This window comes from Mastigoproctus giganteus, chromosome 7 (assembly GCF_048544385.1).
Source record: "Mastigoproctus giganteus isolate SK-2022 chromosome 7, ASM4854438v1, whole genome shotgun sequence".
Lineage (NCBI taxonomy): Eukaryota > Metazoa > Arthropoda > Arachnida > Uropygi > Thelyphonidae > Mastigoproctus > Mastigoproctus giganteus.
In genome coordinates, this window is record NC_143581.1 from 21,779,031 (window position 1) to 21,800,826 (window position 21,796).

General features: G+C 38.7%; 1 protein-coding gene across 1 annotated transcript in view; it reads right to left on the reverse strand.

The window, feature by feature from the left end:
• LOC150082632 (NACHT domain- and WD repeat-containing protein 1-like) overlaps window positions 1-21,796 on the reverse strand; it is a 229,864-nt gene that overhangs the window by 108,699 nt on the left and 99,369 nt on the right. The window contains 4 exon segments of the mRNA XM_090377558.1: window positions 168-367; window positions 2,969-3,134; window positions 3,410-3,632; window positions 5,346-5,526. Of these exon segments, the coding sequence (XP_090233684.1) occupies window positions 168-367; window positions 2,969-3,134; window positions 3,410-3,632; window positions 5,346-5,413 (657 nt within the window). The 5' untranslated portion in view covers window positions 5,414-5,526.

Below are 21,796 nucleotides of genomic sequence, written 5' to 3' on the forward strand. Positions count from 1 at the left end.
TATTCAATAAGTGTAATATATAATGCATCTATATAAAATTTCTGAACAATTTCTAAAGAAAAATTCTTCTATATAATAGTTAATGATCATTACATGTAAAAGCTTTAAATTAAATCCTATACCTAGTAAGCTAACAGTAACATTCAATCTAAAGATTTTTCACTTACCAGACTCAATAATCTTCCAAGATTTTTTGAGTTCTCCAAGTTTTCCAGACACATGTCTCGAAAACTGTGATCGATAACATATTCGCCAGCTAAACCCCAATGGAAATCAACGACATTCAACTCATAATTCCGTTCAGCAGTATAACGCCGAAGAACAGGAAACACTCTCTCCATTAGGACATTTCTTTCTACGATGGAGTCTTAGATAAACAAAACACAGAATTACATATCAAGAGATAAACACGGAGGATAAATAAATAAAAATATTATGAACTTTGAATAGAAAGTGGCAGAAAGAGCTAAGTCATTTAAAATTCTAATTAAAAATAAAAGGTCATGTGATCGTTACGATTTTTTGCAAGTGTATTTTTATTTTAAATAAAATATGCTGTTCATAGATATTATATTTTATTACAAAACCACATTTAGGTACATAAAAACAATGAAGTAAAAGTTAAAAATTAAATCAGGCAAGTAATTAATAAGGTTTATGGAACTGCTCAATCAATGTATACTCCCCACCATGACTTATGGAAGTGAAACTTGGGCACTCACCAAAAGAATGGAAGAGAAGCTGAGAACTACACAGCGAAGAATGGAACGAATTATATTGGGAATCAGACTGTTAGATAAGAAGAGAAACACATGGATTAGGCAGCAAACTCAAGTAAAGGACATTCTTATCAAAACTAAAGAACTAAAATGGTCTTAGGCAGGACACATAGCTCGAAGACATGACGACAGATGGACTAAGAAAATAACAGAATGGTACCCAAGAGGAGCTAGAAGAAAACCTGGAAGACAAAGGCGGAGATGGATAGATGAAATTCATGAGGTTTTGGGTAGTAAATGGATGGCCAGTGCTCAAAACAGAAGGAACTGGAAAGTTGCTGGAGAGGCCTTCATCCTGCAGTGGATTGAAAATGGCTGATGATGATGATGAAACTGCTGTCTCCAGAACCTCGTGGACCTTTTCCACCCAGTCCGGGTTCGAGTGAGGGAGGACAGTGATTATATTCACTGTAGTATCCACGAGGGCATTTTAGTTGGTAATGTAAAACGTGTATTTTAAGTGTAATTTGGAAAAACATTAAGGGGCTGTTTAAAAAGTATAAAACTCGCGTAAAGTAATTTTTGAATAGTCCTTAATGCGTTTTTCATTTGTGGAAATTCTCATGGCCCAACATAAGATCAGTATCATGGATGTTTCAAAGTCAGACAGGAAATATTTTAATTCTATTAACACGAAGTTCGCCAAATTAAAATTTTAAGTTCAAGAACATTTTGAAGGATTTTAATTTACTTATAAATGAAATCATGAAACCCGCCTCTAGTGAGCTACGACCGGCTGAATTAGTCGGTCTCATGCGATTCCAGCAAAACAGAGAACACACACGCAAGTTCTTTCTCGGGTGTCCCTGATATAATAGTCTACTCTATATATAAATAATGTATAAACTTATCAATGTATTTCTGTGTAGCAGAAGGGTGGACTGCAGAGTTTGACAACCAGAAATCTAAGAGGTAGATCTGATTAAGGTGTATAAGGAACAGAAGAGATTGAGTAAAATGAATGAGGAAGCTTTGTTCTCTCTCGTGGGAAGACACGAACCAGGAGACACAAATATAAAATCTCGGGGAATGACAGAAGATTGGAACTCATGAAATTTACTTATGGGTTGTCGAACACTGGAATAAGTTGCTTCCTAACGTGGTGAAGGCAGTGAGCCTAAGTTTAAAGTAGAATTAGATGCACTCCTTGGAACATGAACAGTATGAATATTCTGTTTTAATTATATATTTATTTCTGGCTGATGCAGAAAATATTCGCTCCCTTGCATCATTCAGGCTTGCTAATACTAAGTCAGCTTATGAAATTAAAAGGATAACGTCTAATTCATAAACTAGTAGGTACTTTCTACCATGGGACTGTACCAGATGACTTGAAGAAACTTTATACAAAAACAGTTGAATAGCTTATTGAAAAAGAAAAAAAAAAATTGAACATGATAGAAAACAAAAGTTCAGGTGTAGGGCAAAAGTAACATTCGTCGTATCGTGAATACGCAAAGGATTAAAATTTTTCCAGCTTGCTTAAACCTGATTTCCATTAAATCTGTATTACTAATACTTTGAACAAGAAAGTAATAGTAACCGATATTCTGGAATAAAAGCTAAAGAGGAAAATATTTAGCAAGGAATATGAATCATACTAATTTCTTCGTGTAATGAAACGAATAATGATTTTGTTGTACTTCTATTTCGTTTATATTATAATTATACTGTGTGTGGCAATACGTTTTTCACTCCTTTATTCATTATTATTACTTAAATATATTGAAAATTGTTATATTTAATAATAATTTTGATATCATTATTTCAAAATATCACACGAGTAGAAAATGGAGGTGGAAGTTGGGTTGTTTAGAATTACCAAGGAAGAAATGAAGGCATTGGGTATATCATGCCCATAAATTACGTGTGCTCAATGTCGGTTTGAATGCTTTGTTGGATTAACGATCCGAGTTTTCTGGAGGAGAAAATCATACAAGTTTCAGTAAAGGCTAATTCGGCCACAGTGTGACACACTTTTATGAAAAAGTCAAAGTAAAATATGGTTAGATGGCTACAAAAAACCAAAAATATTATCAAAAGCAATGTATAAAAAAAAATAATTCCAGTGATTCATTTCTACAGCGAAGAAATCTTCAATTCATTAGATTTTCCAGTTTGAAATCAGCATTTCATGAAAAAATTCTACCTATTTTAAACTTGGAAATTTCTTATGTAGGTCTACTTACCTTGGAAATCGGCGGAAATGTAAAGTGTGAGTTCTTTCAAAGTGGGCGATACATCCGTTTCGTTAACTCTTCCCATTAACAGTGAACGAACATGATCGGGAAAGAATCGGAGATCTGGCAACCCACTTTCATCCGTTGGTGGCTCTTTGACGACTGGTGAGGAGGTCTACATCAAGAAAAAAATGTTAAAGAAACAAAGTTCGTAAAAGAGGTGGATATTACTCGATATCTCATAAATAATAATCAGTTTTTTACCATGATGTACATGAGTTATAGTTATTCATTCAATCATTGGTCGACCGAAGAAGGTTAGGAATTACCAGTCCTCGAATAACACAATTGAATTGTCTATAATCAATTTTCTATCTTTTATGGTATATCAAAAATCCTTTGTAATAGTATTTATGGCAGTGTTATTTAATAAACACGGATCCAACTTACCGTTCCTGTAGGAGGAGGCGAACAAGCCCCTCCTATGCTTCCTTGAGACGCCGCGGCATCTACTATCCTCTTGGATTTTGCTTCATCAGGAGTCTCTTCCTGTTCGGTGAGTGTTGGTTGCGAGGGTGCATTAGGATCGAAAGAATGTCGTCTTGAAGATGGAGGAGAACCTTTTCCATAAGGTAAGCTATCCGTGGATCGTCGACGACCCCCTATTGGAGACCTAAAAGGTAAATGAACGATGTTTACTTAACGAACTCCTCAAACGACTGATAAATTTTACTGAGACAGATCGGTTCGTGTAATTTGGTTTCCTATCGCTGTTCTGATGTCTAATACTTGACATTATATTTCCACAGTATTATAATGTCCATCATAATTCTATTAATCGCAAAGTATATTGCTGTTTAAAGATGATGCAAACGAAACATTTAACTTTCGTAATCAATATTTGCAAATTTGCAATTACAATAATACAAAAAACCTTCTGTTACGTAAACCCATTAAGTTTGAATTCTTTGGTATTAGCACTTTCCCTCCTAATCCCACTGCTCTGATGGTATTAATAAGAAACTTATGATAATTATACACTTAGTGATCAAGTACCTCATACTGTGTTGGATCACCGTTTGCACGGATAACAACAGCTATTTGCCTAGGCACTGACTTCACTAGATATCTGAAGAAGTCTGTAGGGATCTGCAGCCATTCTTCCTGAAATGGCTATACACAGTGTCGGAATAGATGACGGTTGTCTCACTTCCCATCCCAAAATACCCCACAGGTGTTTAATTGGATTGAGGTTAGTGGAATTTGGAGGACAATCAAGATGGGTGATATCTTCACTGTGTTCCTCGAACCACTCGTGCACAGTGAGAGTCCGATGACACGAAGGAATATCGTCTAGGAAGATCCCGTTTCTGTCCTAGTACAAAAGGAACATGGCAAAGTCTCCAGAGAGCTGCCAGTAGACTTCACTAGTGAAACGGTGATCATTACGCAAAAGGGGTTCCAGTTCTTACCAGCAAAACATGCCCCATATTAACTTGCCTGGATATGGGCAGCATGCACGATGAGTCCATGGATTCGTGTTGCTCTAGCCACACATAAAGGTGTCTGTCGGCATGTTGCAGCAGGTACTTGGATACACCGACCAACACAATCGTTTCACTCTTCCAGTGCCCGACCACTGTGTTTTTGACACCAGCAGCATTCGCCGTGGACGATGATCAGCGGTGAGGAGAGGGTGTCTCTTGGGCCTTCTGCTGTAGAATATACGTCTGAGTATGCAACGCATCATCATTTGGGATACTGTTCTAGTACTACATATTGAATTGCGATGTCAACTGTCGCACGGTAACCTGCCTTTGAGGCCGTACAGCGCGGTGCAACCTTCGCTCATCACGAACATCCTCCTTGCGTAATCCTTTGTACTTCTGTCTGTGGGAGGTGGGATGACCCGTTTGACACCGTTCTTTGTACTCCTTAACCACAGTCGGCCGTGAGCAACCGACAAGACGTGCCATTTCGGATATGGAAACACCCGACACACGAGCTCCCACAATCGCTGCACTTTTGAAACTCAGTGATATCTTTACCGCTTCCCATAACTGCTACTTTATCCCTTTGACTTGCACAACCAGATGCAAATTACCACTTCTGTGGCGTAAGAAGCTGTTTGGCCTTTTGTGTTGATAGTTATGCGGCATAGTTCATTACGGATGGGGTGATCACAATTCAATGATCACTGAGTGTATATTTCTGGTACTAAAAAACGGCAGGCAGCAATACAAATTTTTTTAAAAACGAACTTTACGCACACAGTAAAACAAACGAACTATATACGCAGAAAAAGGTGGTTGCAAATCAAGTACATGTGAAGATTTTTTGTTTAAAGCAAAGCGGATGGACTACCATATATTAAGTCTGTACTTACTGGCCACCTTGGGAAGGGTGTCTTTCCTTCTCTTTCTTCTTCTGAGCAGACGAGCAGCTACTTCCCATGGCAGTGATGGCACGTTGGGCTTGGAAAATGAAGACTAATGTAATCAAGTAAATGCAATGCTTGATCGCCAGATGGCGCGATGAATAGGAATGGGTGAATTCATCGCTTGTTTCTGCCAAAAAATAAACCAAAGGCAAAATGTAAGTTATTAAAAATTGCTTGTAAAAATTAAAGATATAAAAATCCTGAAGCTTCCATAAAGTTCAAGGACGTTGATAAAAATAGTGCTGCACTTGCATTATTTTTCTACTTACTGGGCTGAAGAAAAACAAGGGAAAGAAAAACACAAATTAACCTCATTATTGAACCGTTTTGGGAATAAAAGGAAGAATTCCCTCTCGGAATGACAGTGTACAGTATTTTAAATTCTCGGGATGTAGGAAAGGGCTGTGTTCATCCGCACTATGGATAAACACAACACCCTTTCCTTCTTTTTTTTTTTTTCAGCAAACAGACAACAAAGTACATTGATATCCTTGGCACAAATTCAATATTAAAAGTTCCTTTTGTCTGAGCGGAATACTTCGGCAACTCATAACGGTGGTGATGCATATAAGAATAAGATACCACTACGGAAAATCAGATTTTAGGAAGTGGAAATTTCGACTCTTCCACTTTAATCTATATAGAAATATATTTTCTGCTGTTGCTGTATAAAATTAGAAGTCTAAATCTAGAAAACTCCGTGGGTAGCACAATTAGTAGATCACCGTCCTCCCCACCAGTGGCGGTTCGAAACTCTGATGCTGCGTCTTAAAGTTACATTAAATTGCCTTGGTTATAAGACACGTAGACATACACAGTAATAATAATAAGTGAGTTAAAAATACTACAAAACATTAACTAGACATTTACCATTAACAGACTTGAACTTTTATTTAAAAACAAAATCCATTCTTCGGTTTTTATTTGTTGAAAAATGATTAATAACTTTTTCATTCAAGTTTGGTGCCCTGTTGACTAAGCTTTTCTCTATTGAAAGCACTGCTTGAGCATTTAGCCTTTCCTGATTCATAGTGCTCCTTAAAAATGTTTTTATTCTTTTTAACGTCGAATGGGATCTGAAGTAGTCATCGGAATGGTCAAAAGAACTTTTATGAGTTTTGTAAGTTCACCAAGAACTTCAGCTAGATTATTTTCTGAGATAAATTTCAGCGAGTCAGTTAATTTGCAATAATTGTGTAGATCATGTCTGCTATAGAAAACTTGTAATTCCGAAAGAGGTTTTTCTCTTTCAATCGTGGGCTATGCCTCAGTAGCCTCCCTTACCTCTTCCATGGGTATTTTCGTACACAAAAATAACAAAGTTCTCCTTGTTAAACAATTTAGCAGCAATTAATTGCTTTGTAAAAGTATCTCTCACCTATGTCAACACTTATAAGTCACATACTTCCTTCGCTTCAATCATGAGTGTTTTTGAAGGATTTTCACAATACATTGAATTCCTGATTTTTAGAATGGCATTCTTGAAGTTTCCTATACATTCTTGTATTTTAACTGCCTCAATTTCTCGAAATTGCATTTGATTATAAATAACTTTTACGTGAGGCATTATCTGATGGAAAAGTTCTAACCAGAACTCGAATTTTTCATTACTCAAGATGCAAAATTCCAGTTGCTTCTGAAATCGTCTTATCTGTGTTTGCTGTCGCTTGTAGTTCCTCCATGCACTTTTTTTTAAGGATTCAAAATTTTCATAAATGCTGTTCACAGTGCGTATATTGAAGTTCCATCTTGTAGGGGAAGGTCGGCCAACACGGCTGTCCATATGCTTTCTGAGAAAAATGCTCTCGAGAAAAATGTTGGTATCGACATGAGGTTCGAAAAGAATATTCTTGAATCTCAGGTACTACTTGTTGCATTTCTCATCATCAGACTCAGTTGGAGTGCATAGCAGTGAGTAAAATGTGCATTTTTTGTACACTTCTTTTATTTTAGCCTGAACTCCCCCTTTCTTGCCTTTCATCACACTTGCGCCATCAAATGTCTGAGCAACCAGTTTTGAGTATTTCCTTCGAGGATTATGTCTAACTGATCTAGAATGCACTTCGATATTGCGTCTGCCGTTTGGTTTTCTGGAGTGAAAAAACCCCAAAACGTCTCCATTCAGTTCATATCTCAGAAAAATTACCATTTGTATATGTTTTGAAACATCTGTTGTGTAATCAGCCATGACAGCTACGAATGAAGCTACTTTAATTTCTCTTTTTATTTCATCCCGGCATATTGGCAACAAACGGTCAAGAATATCATTCTGAATATTTTTGAAATTCCTTTAAATGCCGCATTACTTTCTAAATTGTTCTTTAAATTGGAATCTAATACAAATTTGTATACAGGCAAAATTTATTAATCCTCTGAATACTCTTGGATTTTTAGAATCCTCTTTTTCGACATGTCCACGTAAAGGAATTTCAGACTGTCCACAAAATAAATTTAATGCAGTCTATTATTTTAGATAATACCTCACGATTCTTGGTAACTTTTCTGTTATGCTTGCAGATCGAAAGTCTGTAGGCCTCACTAAGCTGTTCTTTAATATTTACGCTTAAGGATAGACAAGAGAGGAAGGGAGGAGGGGTTATACTATTAGTTAAGAAACATAAAATCCAAGGAAGTGAAGCCAGTCGACATCGCTGGACAGTGCAGTGTCGAGTCAGTTTGGTGTGACATAAGCATTGGGAGATCAAAATTGAGAGTAGGAGTGTGCTATAGGCCTAATGACTCTGATGAGTATAATAAGGAACTGTACAGGGAAATAGAGTGGGCCAGTAAATCAGAGAGTCTTATAATGGGAGATTTTAATTTCCCAGATATTGACTAGAATTTGGGGGCTGGTCACTCACACACTAGCAAGGCTTTTGTGGATTTATTGGATGATTGTTTTCTACATCAACATGTTCGGGAGGCAACTAGAGGGAGGAATACTCTTGATTTGATTATCAGCAGTGATTCTTCTTGCATTAAGAATCTGCAGATAAATGAACCACTAGGTGGCAGTGATCACAGTGTGCTGAAGTGGGATTTACTCAAAGAGGTAACTACCATTAGGGGTAAAGGGAAGGGTTATTGCTTCCGTAAAGACGACTACGATGGAGTGAGACAGTATTTAAATTCTATACAGTGGGACCAACTGATGATGTTACCAACAGCAAATTCAAAATGGGAAGCATTCAAAGAACTTATCTTGGAAGCTACTAGGCTTTACATACCAACTAAGAAATATTGTTCAAGGTTTAGGCCTAAATGGTTGTCAGATGAACTAATGAGACATGTGGCAGAGAAGAAAAATGCATCGAATACATACAAATTAACACGTGACACAGAAGCCTATGGTAGATATAAGCTGGTCCGTAACCAAGTTACAAAGGAGATTAGGCAGGCAAAGGCAGACTATGAGAAATCCTTGGCAAAGGATGCAAAGAAAAACAGGAAACAGTTGTTTACCTATGTAAACTCTAGAAGGAAGGGGATGAATCAGATTGGTCCACTGGATATTGATGGTTCAACTGTTGATGATTCTGCTCAGGTGGCTAACAAACTAAATGAGTATTTTGCATCTACATTCACCCATGAGGAGTTATTCAGGGAGGGGAATGCCACAGGTGAGTTAAACTCTGGCAGTGAGCTGGATGATTTTGTAGTAACTGAGAGGAAAGTGGAGGAGAAATTGTTGAAGATAAACATAAAAAAAGGCACCCGGGGTGGATGGGATCTATCCAGTTATATTAAAGGAGGCAGCAAAGGAAGTAAGCAGACCCTTAGCCATAATTATGAGGGCTTCTTTGGACTCAGGGGGGAGGTACCCATGGACTGGAGATGTGCAAATGTGACCCCAATTCACAAAGGAGAATCAAAGGACAACACAAGGTAATTATAGACCTGTTAGTTTCACTTCTGTTCCAGGAAAATTGATGGAGGCACTGGTTAAAGAAGCACTACAGAATCATCTAGACAAGACTTCAGTTATAGCTCGGACACAGCATGGTTTTGTTAAGGGAAAGTATTGCCTGACCAATTTGATTGGATACTATGATGTGGTCACATAGGAACTGGATGCAGGGAAAACTTTGATATCATATATTTGGATCTTAGAAAGGCTTTTGATACTGTTGCATATGGAAGACTGCTGCACAAGTTGGAGCAGTGTGGCATTGGAGGCAAATTGCTGCTATGGATAAAGGGGTGGTTGAGGGGGAGAAGACAGAGAGTGGTAATCAATGGACACTGCTCATCGTGGACTAATGTTATTAGTGGAGTCCCTCAGGGTTCAGTATTGGGTCCATTGTTGTTTTCTGTATTTATAAATATTGATGATGATATATCAAGCTTAATGTCCAAGTTTGCAGACGATATGAAGGTTAGCAGGGTTGTTCAGGACACTAATGACAGTACGCTGCTGCAAATAGGATCTAGAAAAGTTGAGCAGATGGGCTGAGAGGTGGCAAATGAAGTTTAACATTGACAAATGTAAAGTACTACATATGGGAAGCAGCAACAGTAGAGTGACGTATAAACTCTGTGGTACTACACTGACAGTGGTAGAGAACGAAAAGGACCTGGGGGTAATTGTGCAGGCAGATATGAAGTTTTCTGACAGTGCAGACGGTCTGTAAGGGTAGCTTGCAGACCATCTGCACTGCTCAGAAAATGACATACATGAAATTTTTCTAGCAGGGATAAGGAAGTGATTATCCCCTTATATAAGGCAATTGTCAGGCCACACCTTGAGTTCTGTATATAGGTCTGGAGGTCTCATTTTAAGAAGGATGTAGAGCTGTTGGAAGGAGTACAGAGAAGGACAACAAGATTAGTGAATGGAACAAAGGGGTGCTCTTACGAAGAAAGGCTTAAATTTTGCAAATTACAGTGTTGGAGATTAGGCATCTGCGAGGTGATCTGACTGAGGTGTATAAAGCCTTGAATGGTTTGAATATGCTCAATGCGGAAGGGATACTTCCTCTTGCTCAGAATAATCATTTGAGAGGGCATAAATTCAAATTGAGGAAAGACAGATGTGCGGAAGTTTGCCTTTAGCCAGCGGGTGACTGGTTGGTGGAACAGACTTCCATCATTTGTTGTGGAAGTTGATAGCCTAAATAAATTTAAAGCTGAGCTGGACAGGTACTTGGAACGAACGGAGGGGTGAAATGGGAGCGTGATTTTTTATTTTGGCTGATGCTGCATAAGCTTGCTTTCTTGCATCGTATGGCTCTACTAATGCTTCTTAAAAGTAATAGTGCCGTGAACCTGGTATTTAAGGATGTGTCATTTAAGTCTCACTATTACTGAGGAAGGAGGAAGACACCTCCGAAAGCTCAGTGTTTTTTATCGTCTTTTTATCGCTTTTATATTTATATTTTAATGCATTTTAACTTATTTAACTTTTGTTATAGTTTAGTTTTTTGTAAATGATTAAAAGTTTTTTGTAAATATTATTTTACAGTCTTTTCTATCATTTTATTTTATTTTATTTCATTATTCAACCAGTCATAAACGGTTGGTGTGTGTGTCTAAAATTGGTAATAGTGAAATCACATTATCAATGTATCTTCGAACTCTCATGTCAGGTGGAAAACCTGAGTTCGAGTCCTGTTGTTGTACGAGAGGAATTCTTATTGGCCTTTTTCACATCGTGGCTGAGTAAGTCAGTCTCAGGTGAGGGTAGCATAGTTTTTTCTCCCAAAAACTCGAATTTTCGGCCAGCAAACGGAAAATCAACAACAGAACACACGCAATTTACATACAATATACACAGAGAAATACGGTCTTAGTCGCTGATGCTCCTAAAACCCAACAACTAGAAAAATGGAGGAAAAAATACCTAAGGAAAACTATGTACAAACATACATATTAATTTTGTCAACACTTCCAAGTTTTTGTTTCAAAAATAACACCTCCCTGACCAATGATTTTATTAAGCTAAAGTAATAATAATAATTCATTAACGTAACCTTTTGACGATGAATTTAACTGTCGTCTTTGAAAAGGTTTCAAGAGCAAGAAGAGACATAAAAATAATAAAATAAAAATGCCAGACAATTCAGTTGCTTTTTTCCCCCCAACTACATGATTAAAAGAGGTCGCCCATTGGAAATTCACTGCAAGAATATACATTTTAGCTACCGTCTTTTGATAGACTTCTTTTACTTCCAACCACCAATATAATTGATCGAAATGGTCTTAAGATTAATCTACAAATGGATAAATTTTTCGAAAATTTCTTTCTCGAAAGTCTGAATCCTTACAAATCCTATTGAAGAGTTCTGATATTTAAATATTTACTACCTTTTCGCTTGCAAATTACTTTATTTTGTTTACTCAGGTTTCACGTGTCTTATTGAAAGGTAGAGTCCTTACATTTTTTGTTGACGCTTTAAACAAGGCAAAAAATAGTTCTTTCATTAACAGCAATACTGCAATTAGAAATGCGAAGACTCAAAAAAACAACCACACAGGAACTTTTTGGATGAAGTAAAAAGAGTGGTTGTAATTAAATTGGGTCACTTTGAAGGCTTGCAGGCAGAAAAATTACTAATCTCTAAACGGCTAAGCTTTGCAGCCCACATATTCGAAGTCTTTCTCATACCGGCGCCTTTGCAGATCTCACAAAGTGGGTTGCACATCTTTGGACATTTGGAAGAAGCTGGACTTTTTTTTTATTATTATTATTTTTTAAGATGCGGTCTCCACACTTGGACCAATATCTCATGTGCGATCATACAATTGCCTTGAACAGTGGGAGTATGACTTCCCTATCTCTACAAGCAAATTTTCAATAAATCATCGACCGGTCACTATAGGCCTTCCTCGCTGCGTGCCTAAACTGGCGAACACCTTCACATCCACCCGTATCTTAAACTCCAAATCATATTCCTTCCTCTACTGTTTTTAATTCAACAGGCTAAATATATGCCATTTTGAGGTTGCTGTTACCCAAGTGCAGGACCTCGCATTCTGCTGCATTGAAACATAATTGCCACTTTTCTGACTGTCCTTGAAGCCTATCCAAGTCATCTTGAAGGAGTGCTGCTTAGCGTTGATCATTAACCATTCCTCCAATCTTCACATCTCTGCAAATTTTGATGTCACGCCCTCTGTCCCTTCGTAGATGGCATTTAAGAAAATCAGAAACAGTGATCCACCACTTCTAATGCTAATTCAATCTGAGGAGTAACCATTAATCATAACCCTCTGCTTCCTGCCCTGTAGCCACCTTGCGATCCATATAAGAAGTATGATGTGACCCGAATATGTTTCAGCGTTTACAGTAACCTCTTATGCGGGATTGAGTCAAATGCATTGCTAAAATCATAATAATGTTGAAATTATTTTCTACATCCAGTGAGTGACTGTATTAACTAGTTAAAAAGGTTCGTTAAACCTGATTTTTCTCCTAATAAAACTTTGTTGTCTATCATTCAGAATTCCATTTCTATCTAAATATTCCGGTATTGTACTGTAAATGTCCTAGCTCTGTGATTTTAACCACAACTGAAGTTACATTGAGGGGTCTACAGTTTCCCACTTCGCTCGCAAAAACTCCTTTATGTATACATTGCCACTTCTTCAACCCAAAGAAATCCCTTCCGAGTCCAAAGATGCCCTCGTAATTAAGATTAATGGGCTAATGCATTGTCTTACTGCCTCATTCCAAATTACTACGTAGCCTGTATAGCCCTCCACGACAGGGTTTCGCCACTCGTTTTGATGACAGACCTGAATTCGAATGCCATTGATCATTGGGGGAATTTCTAATGGTCTTTTCAACTGGGGCTGTAGTAAGGATCTCAGGCGGAGGGAGTAAGGTTCCCCCGTGAGTTATTCCTGGTTTTTCGGCTCGCACGACATTCAAATTGATCCGTGAATACACATTTCTATAGACATACGCACAACAGAGCAATATGGTCTAAGTCGCCGGTGCTCTTAAAAATCAACCACAATGGCTAGGTATATCCCATCAATTCAAGGCACCTTGTTTTTAGGCTCGAAAGTTTTTCTAATGAAAAATCTTTTATAATTTCAGTATCTTTAATTTAATATCGCTCAGACTCATCGGCACAGCCTCTCGTCACTATAAGGGGCCTTCCTTCTGTAAAGATCGATTAAAAGTACCTCTTCAGTTAATCAGAAACAGTCCTCGTGGGTAGCACAGTTGGTAGGAAAGCCGTCCTTCCCAAACCAAGCGGAAAAGACCTGAGTTTGAGTCCCGTTGATAACGTGAGAAATTTTTATGAGCTTTTTTCATAATGTGGCTGAGTTAGCCTGTCTCTGGCGAGGGTAGCATGGTTTTTCGTCCAGCAAACTAGAAAATCGACCACAAAATACACGCAATTTACAGACAATATACACGGAGCAATATGGTCGTAGTCGTTGATGCTCCTAAAAAACCTAACTACAACATAATCAGAAACAACCGGGTTATCTAAGACTTTCCCACACTCATTAGCAAGGGTCGGATCTGACTCGTTCTTTTCTTTTGTTGTTGTTATTAGATTTTAGGGGCATCGGCGACTAAGGCCATATTTCTCTGCGTATATTGTTTGTAAATTGCGTGTGTTCTGACGTCGATTTTCTGTTTGCTGGACAAAAACCCCGCATTTCCCGGAGAAAAACCATGCTACCCTTACCTGAGACCGACTAACAGCCACATTGTGATAAAGACCCATAAAAATTCCACCCGTCATCATCGGGATTCGAACTGACGTCCTTTCCACCCGGTGTGGGGACGATTACGATCCTACAAACCATTGCTACCCACGAGGGCTTTCTTTTTTATTTACATACATGAAAATTCCATGTACCCATTCTTTCCTCTATCTCTTAGCCAGTGATTTATCATACCCAGCCTAACTTTTCTGTTTTGATACAGATCAACTTGTAGTTGTTATACGCTTCAATGTTTTATGTCGTTTAGTAAGTTTTCCATGCAATCTTTTTCCAACACCCACTCTCATTTTACCTTTGCTTCCGACTACCTCTGTGCTAGCATACATATTCAAGGCTGTATTATCCAATATATTCCCACACAATGTGGAAAAGATCTAAGTTCGAATCCCGTCAATGATGCGAGGAATTTTTATGGGTATTTTTCGCAACGTGCCTGAGTTAGTCGGTCTCAGACGAGGGTAGCGTGGGTTTTCTCCCGGAAACTCAAGTTTTTCGTTCAGTGAACAGCAAAACTACCACAGAACGTATGCAATTTACAGATATAATATATATGGCGCAAAATGGTCTAAGTCGCTGATGCGCCTAATGAAAAACCCTATAACCAACTCAATATGCACAGTAGACAGTCTGCCATCGGGAAATAAAAAAGGCCATTTTCTGTTTGTACAGTCATCAGGCCAAAATAATGGAAACCTTTTGCGATTGACGTCATGAAATAAATGTCGATCGGGCCATGGGGAAGACAGGTCATATTTCTAATTTTCAGTAAGGTGTCACTGTTGGAGCGTGTTTACCTGGAACCACAATTGAGAAAACGAAGGAAATCACTGATGTGTCAAAAGCAACCATCTCAAAAGTACACAAAGACTGGAAGACGAAAGGAGAATGCAGCCCTAAAAGGAAGAAATGCGAAAGATAGTCGGTACTGTGAGAACGAGACAGCAGGAACTTAAAGTGACTTATGCGTCTGGAACAGAAGATCCAGTGTGCAGGAAATGATTAATTCAACTTATGCAAAGGAAGACCCATTTCCAAATGAACCAACGGAGTTAAAGAATCTGAGTCGTGTGGTAGTCACGTGCCTATACGAAAGCCACGTCTGTAAAAAAATCGAAAGATTCGAGTCGAGTGATGCCGCCAACGCTAAGCCGGGATAGTGGAGAAATATCATGTGATCTGACGAGTCCCGATTTTTTCTTTTTACACCAACGGTACACAAAGCCAGACTGCCTCGTCTCTAACACGCAAGGGTGGAGGTGGTATTGGTTACGTTCTGTTGGACAGGATCCGCTCATACCGTTAGAAGGTTGTGTTACCTCCATCGAATATCTTTCTGTAATAGCAGACCAACTTCATCCTGCAATGTTTCATTTTTACTCGGATTGTGATGAATTCTTTCAAGACAAAAACGCAACTATCTACCATGCAGAAATTGTATCTGAATGGTTCGAGGAGAAATGCCCAAGATTTCCAATATCAACCATGGCAGCTTAATTCTCCAGATCTAAATCCCAGTAATAATGTCTAAGATATATTGGAAATGACAGAAAGTCCAAGTATATTAAGTAAATTGTAAAAAAATTATTTTTCCTTGAATTAAAATAATCATTGCCCAAGTATATAAGTAATTCGGATGGCAGTCGGCCTTTCCAGATACTCCCGGGAATATGTGTTGGTAACGTTAAGTGTTTGTACTAGACATGTAAGTTTGATATTCTTTTACTACAATAAATATCCAAGTCAGTAATTTTACTCCTGTCCGACTGTAAGTCGAGTTCTACGATCAACTTGTGTTCTTTTATCTATTTTATCATTTGCTATTTTAGCAAATCACTCATCTCAATGGTTTCGCGTTGGTGTGTCAAAGAATCGATACATGCGTTTAAATTTCAAATTTACCCCGAAACGATTGTACAGTATCCAACAACGTGTACGTTATTTAAACATAATCCGACCTTGTGGAAAATCGGATTTTAATTAAAACCTCAACCAGATTTTCCTGAGCAGAGAAAAGCGAGGCGTCTGGTTTGTGTCGCTAATACGTGAACATGTGGCATTCGAGAGCAGGTGTCACCCTTTGAGTGCCTAATTAAGACACCTGCATAATCTCTAGTATCTAGCGTGACTAGGATCTTTAAACTCAATCCACGGTACATGGGAACATTTACATGCAGCAAGAAACGGCTTTGCATCGTATATTCGTATTTTACGTAAAATGATGTCACACATTTGCTGAAATGCATTCAGCTCATCCATAAATATTTTAATACCGCGAGAACTCGGTTACTCGCAAACAGAGAGAGAGAAAGAAAATTACAGAAAAGAGGGAGCTCAGGTATTACATATGCATAGCATAGCATAATTTAGCACGTGACCATGCAATGGCTTCGTTTAAAATGGCAGACGAGCATTTGGAAGGCATAAATAAATGCAAAAATTCTTTTGCGATAAATTCTCACTAAAAATAAATATTGTTATTTGGCAATATTTACTTCATATTTATTTTATTTTAATATACAGATTCGTCCGAATTAGACTAAATTAGATTGCACTAATTGCTACACTGGTGTGCAAAACTTAAGGACCAACACTATTTCTAAAGGTTACAACCACAAAATGAAACGAAACAGCCTGTGGCGATTTGCATAACTGTGGCCATTCAGTAGAAAGCTGGTGCACATGCAAAAATTTGAATCGTGATGAGAGCTCACATAAACAGATAAAAGCAGCAGTTCAGCAGTTAAGTGCAAAGTACCGAATGGTGAGCACGATTGTTACAGACGTTCCATTGGTTTCATACAGTCCTACAGACAACGAAATGGCCAGTAGACAACATCTGGATGACTTTACCCGGGGTCGAATAATTGGGAAGCTCGAGGAAGGTAGAAGTGCGAGGAGTGTGGCTGCAGAGTTCAGTATCGCCCATAACATCGTCTCACGTGCGTGGTCGGCCTTCAGAACGACAGGTACAGCTGTTCGAAGGACCAGTGGTGGTCGTTCACGAAAAACAACGCCCAAAGATGAACGCTATATACTCCTACAAGCCAAGAGGGACCGACACCAGACAGAGGGCTCCATTGCAAACCAGCTGCACAGGAGTGCAGGACGCAGAATATCGCGGTTTACTGTGGCCTGGCGACTCCACAAAGGTGGACTGTTTGCCCGACGGCCAATATGCTGTGTCCCTTTAACCCCTGCCCATCGGAAACACCGTCTACAGTGCTGCATCGAACTCAAGGACTACACAACAGCGCAATGGGGTAAGGTACTATTTACTGATAAGAGTAGATTCAGTCTCAGCAGCAATTCCAGTGTCAGCTAATCTGGCGAGAGGTTGGCACACAGTATCACCCCGCAAACATCACTGAAAGCGATCGATATGGCGGTCGAGGTGTTCTCGTCTGGGGAGGCTTATCTTGGATAGATGTACAAAACTCCAGATACTGGAAGGCGGTACTATAACCGGTGCACGCTAGTGTACTGAGGTAATCCTTCCCCATGTGCGTCTGTTCCGAGGTGCAATTGGCCCCGAGTTCGTGTTTATGGATGATAACGCCACACCCCATCGCACTGCAGCTGTTGATATGCTTTTGGAAAGTGAGGACATTGTTCGTATGGATTGACTTGCCCATTCTTCCGATATAAATCTCATCGCAAACATATGGGACGCTCTGGGGAGACGCCTAGCGGCATGTCCACACCCACCAAAAAATGTTCACCAACTTCATCCCGCAATGGCGATGACGCCGAAGATAGCGCTGACAGAGGAATGGACGATACTACCGCAAGAACTTATCAGCAACATTGTTCTAAGTATGGACAGGCGGTGCAAGCCTGCATCGACATTAGGGGTGGCCATATCTCCTACTGAGGACCACCTCTTCCCTTTGTTCCATCTTTGGCAGTGATGCATCTGTATCATGGCAGCCAGTGCTATGTTGCTATTTTTGAATAAAGTCCCTCTGTACCGTTTTGTTTCCGTTGTTGTTTCCTTCATTATTTCTGTACCTCACGAGGTTCCTTTGGTATGTTTTCCCAAAATAAGGCCACTCCTAAGAGAAGCTACAGGTGAAAACCTGATTGGTCCTTAAGTTTTGCAAACCAGTGTAGCAGGGAAAAGGAGGTGACTGTCCCTTTGTATAAGGCAATGGCCACGCCACACTTTCAGCACTGCGTTCAGATCTGAAGGCCTCATTTTAGGAAAGATGGAGATTGCTTGAGCGAGTAGAGAGAAGAGCAACAAGATTGGTGAGGGGAATGAAGTGCTCCTCTTACCAAGAAAGGCTTAAGTCCTGCAAATTGGAGCGTCTGGAGACTAGGCACCTGCGAGGTGATCTGACTGAGGTGTATAAGGCCTTGAATGGGTTGAGCACGCTGAATTTTGATGGAACTCTTCCACTTGCTCAAATTACGAACGTAAGGGGGCATAAATTCAAATTGAGGATAGCCAGTTGTAGAATAGATGTGCGGAAATTAGCCTTCAGCCAGCAGGTAGTTGATTGCTGGAACAAACTTCCATCTGTCGTTGTGGAAGTTGTGCTTAAATGAATTCAAGGAGGAACTGGACAAATGTTTAGAAGGAATGGATGTGGGAAATGGTTTTTTTTTTTGGTTGATGCTACATAAGCTTGCTTTCTTGCATCACATGCCTCTACTACTACTAACTACTATCCCCTTATTTTCTAACATCCACACTACTTAAAATTAAAGACTGGCCGTTTTCATATATTAAGAAACATACGTAAATTACATTTGTAACTATTAAGGTTAATAAAGTAACGCATTTAATTATACACAGTTAACTTTAGGAATCTGAACAAAAAAAAAAAAAATAATGACAGTGAATCAAACTCACGTTATAAAAACTCAAGTTTTACGTTCTCTCCCTCTTTCTTTCTCTCTCAACGATAGCCACACTTTCGATTATGTCTTTATATTTGATTATCAAAAATCCATAATCGATTATAACCACTTGATTTTTCACATCGACTAGACTTTGCTTTTAATAACAGGGAAAGTCAAGTACTGTATGTTTTACTGTAAGAACATTATGGCAGTGAGTACACTGCAGGAGATCACTTCTGTACAGTTTGTGCACGTGGTGCGCGAGCAGGATTTAAAATTTTCAACGGAATAAAAATTTCCCCTATTTTATTTCACCATTCAGTTTCGACATAATTATATCGACAAACGTTTAATATTTCATCCTAAAACTAAAATTTCATATTGGCGTGTACTGCCAAAAAGAGAATGGCATCATTGAAGATGTCAATCTCTTTGGCGAAGAACCTTTTACTGATACACTATTTCATAACCTCTCACCTCACCTTTGGCCGTAATTAAACACTATATTTTGATCGGTAGACTCCAACCCAATTTTTGATAACAGGTGATATTTTAGCCCATTCCTCCTCCAACACAGCTGCTAATTCAGCTATTGAATGCGGGTGTATTGTCCTAGCCTGAAGCCGTTTCCAGTTCATTCCAAAGGTTTTCAGTGGGGGCTCTCAGCAGGTCAATGAAGGTTTTCCACGTCCCTTCAAACCAAGTCACTAAGAGGCTGAGCAGTACGACATGGTTCACTGTCATGAGGAAACAAAAAAAGGGTCTTTTTCATATTGATATTGCAGTGTAGGAAGAGCAGAATTGTTCAGTACAGCAAACCGTGATTCGTCACTCCATAAGACAGCTTTCCAACTTCCCACAATGGGTTGTACACCAGGAAAGTCGACACTGTGCACAGTGATCTCTGGTTTCTGTGTAGTAGCTCTTCCGTAAAATCTGGTAAATTTGCAACTCCATACGTATCCGTTCCAGTGGCCTCCTTAAACTCCTGGTTGACAGTATTCTATGAGGACTTCACAAGAACTACGTATCATTGTTCTCAGCACTTTTCACTCTCTTTCCTTCTATTTCTCATTTCTCAGGTCTATCCAAACGTCTCTCGGTTCGATTTGGTACATCAGCCACTGTTGATCTAGGATGCTGCAGTGGCACGAACAGATTGATTGCTAATATGGCTTCCCACGAAGACTCTCCGTTGGAAATCAAACTCAACACTCCATCTACTGTATTTATTATCTTTTACCCAATAAAAAAAGCAGTTGCTTTTTTTTTTTTTTAAACCTATTCCTGACACGTAGATACCAGGTATGGGTTATTTTTCCTAAATCTCACGAGTGTCCGGATACTTTTCCAATATAGTATATATAATATAAATACGAGAGCAAAATACAATATAAATAAATAAAAATAAGAACATAATGAAAACCAAGAATTCATAAATTAAATTTAAACTTTAGAAATATGGGAGAAAAATAAAATAGAAGAATGATAAAAATCAAGACATTTTATACCATTTTATTTTTTTTATAAAATTTAAACATGGTTAAGTTAAAATTTATGTCAGGTTTTAATTAACTGACATGAGGTTCTAATTAAATAGATAATTTACATATATCAACAGAAATATACTGATTAATTACGCTTAAACAACGCTGAAAGTGAATCCTAATACATGGTGAGGAAAATTTCAAAAAGTCTCAATGATACTTGATGAGTGTTTGAAGCAATAATGGGGGGCAAAGAAAAGGCAATAATCAAAATAGTAGCCCAATCTGGTGGGATTATAACTAAAATAAGAAATCGGAATATGTGGGGGAACATCACGGTACTCCTACTTTGGTCCTCATGAGTAATACATTTGACATAATCACTATCCTCCACACACCGGGTGGAAAATTCCCAGGTTCGAATTCCATTCAATGGAATTCAATGCTATTTCACAACGTGGCTGAGTTGAGTGGGAGGATTGGTATAAGGGGGAGGGTTGAGTGGTTTTTCCTCCCGGAAACTTGGGTTTTCGTCTGGTAAACGGGCAACCAGACCATAAGTACACGTAATACACAATATATTTTCGCCTCATAGCCTTAGTTGCTTTGGCGCTTTTCACACACACACTCACATTGTCTAGAGTCTAATGGTTTTACAATGAAATCTGCCTTTGGATGTTACAGCTTCGTGACTGGTAAGAACTGATTGAAATATATATGAACATAAATTGAAAAGGTAACAAAATACTTTTCATTTTCTGCACATGCAGTTTGGACAAAGTTTAATTTTAAAAATATACGAGGTAGTCATGTGTTGTTGTTGTTTGTGGTTTTATGGCGGAAGAGCTGCTTCGGCTATATTGCGCCTAGTCAAGTGTTAGTTGGTTGCTTGGTTCCATGGCTTAAATGCAAGCGGTGCCTCTCGAGGACTTAAACCTTTGAATGAGAAAAAGATGGTCAAATAAAATACAAATAAATGAAGCATAGTAAAGAGGTATGAAACTAACTGCTTTTAGGAGATGTAGTAGGGTTCAGGAGCATCAGCGACTAAGGCCATATTGCGCCCTGTATATTGTCTTTAAATTGCGTGTGTTCTGTGGTCGATTTTCTGTTTTCTGGATGAAAAATCCGATTTTCTGGGAGAAAGAACCATGCTACAACGCCTGAGACCGACCAACTCAGCCACTTTGTGAAAAAGGTGCATAAAAATTTCTCACGTCATCGACGAGACTAGAATTCAGGTCTATTTCACCCCTTGTGGGGAGGACGGCGATTCTACCACCTGTGCTACCCATGAGGGTCTAAATGTTTCTTTTGGGAGATCTAGTGTGTTCTGTATGGGCATCGGTTAGTATGAAGACAGAACCAGAATTAGCCAGA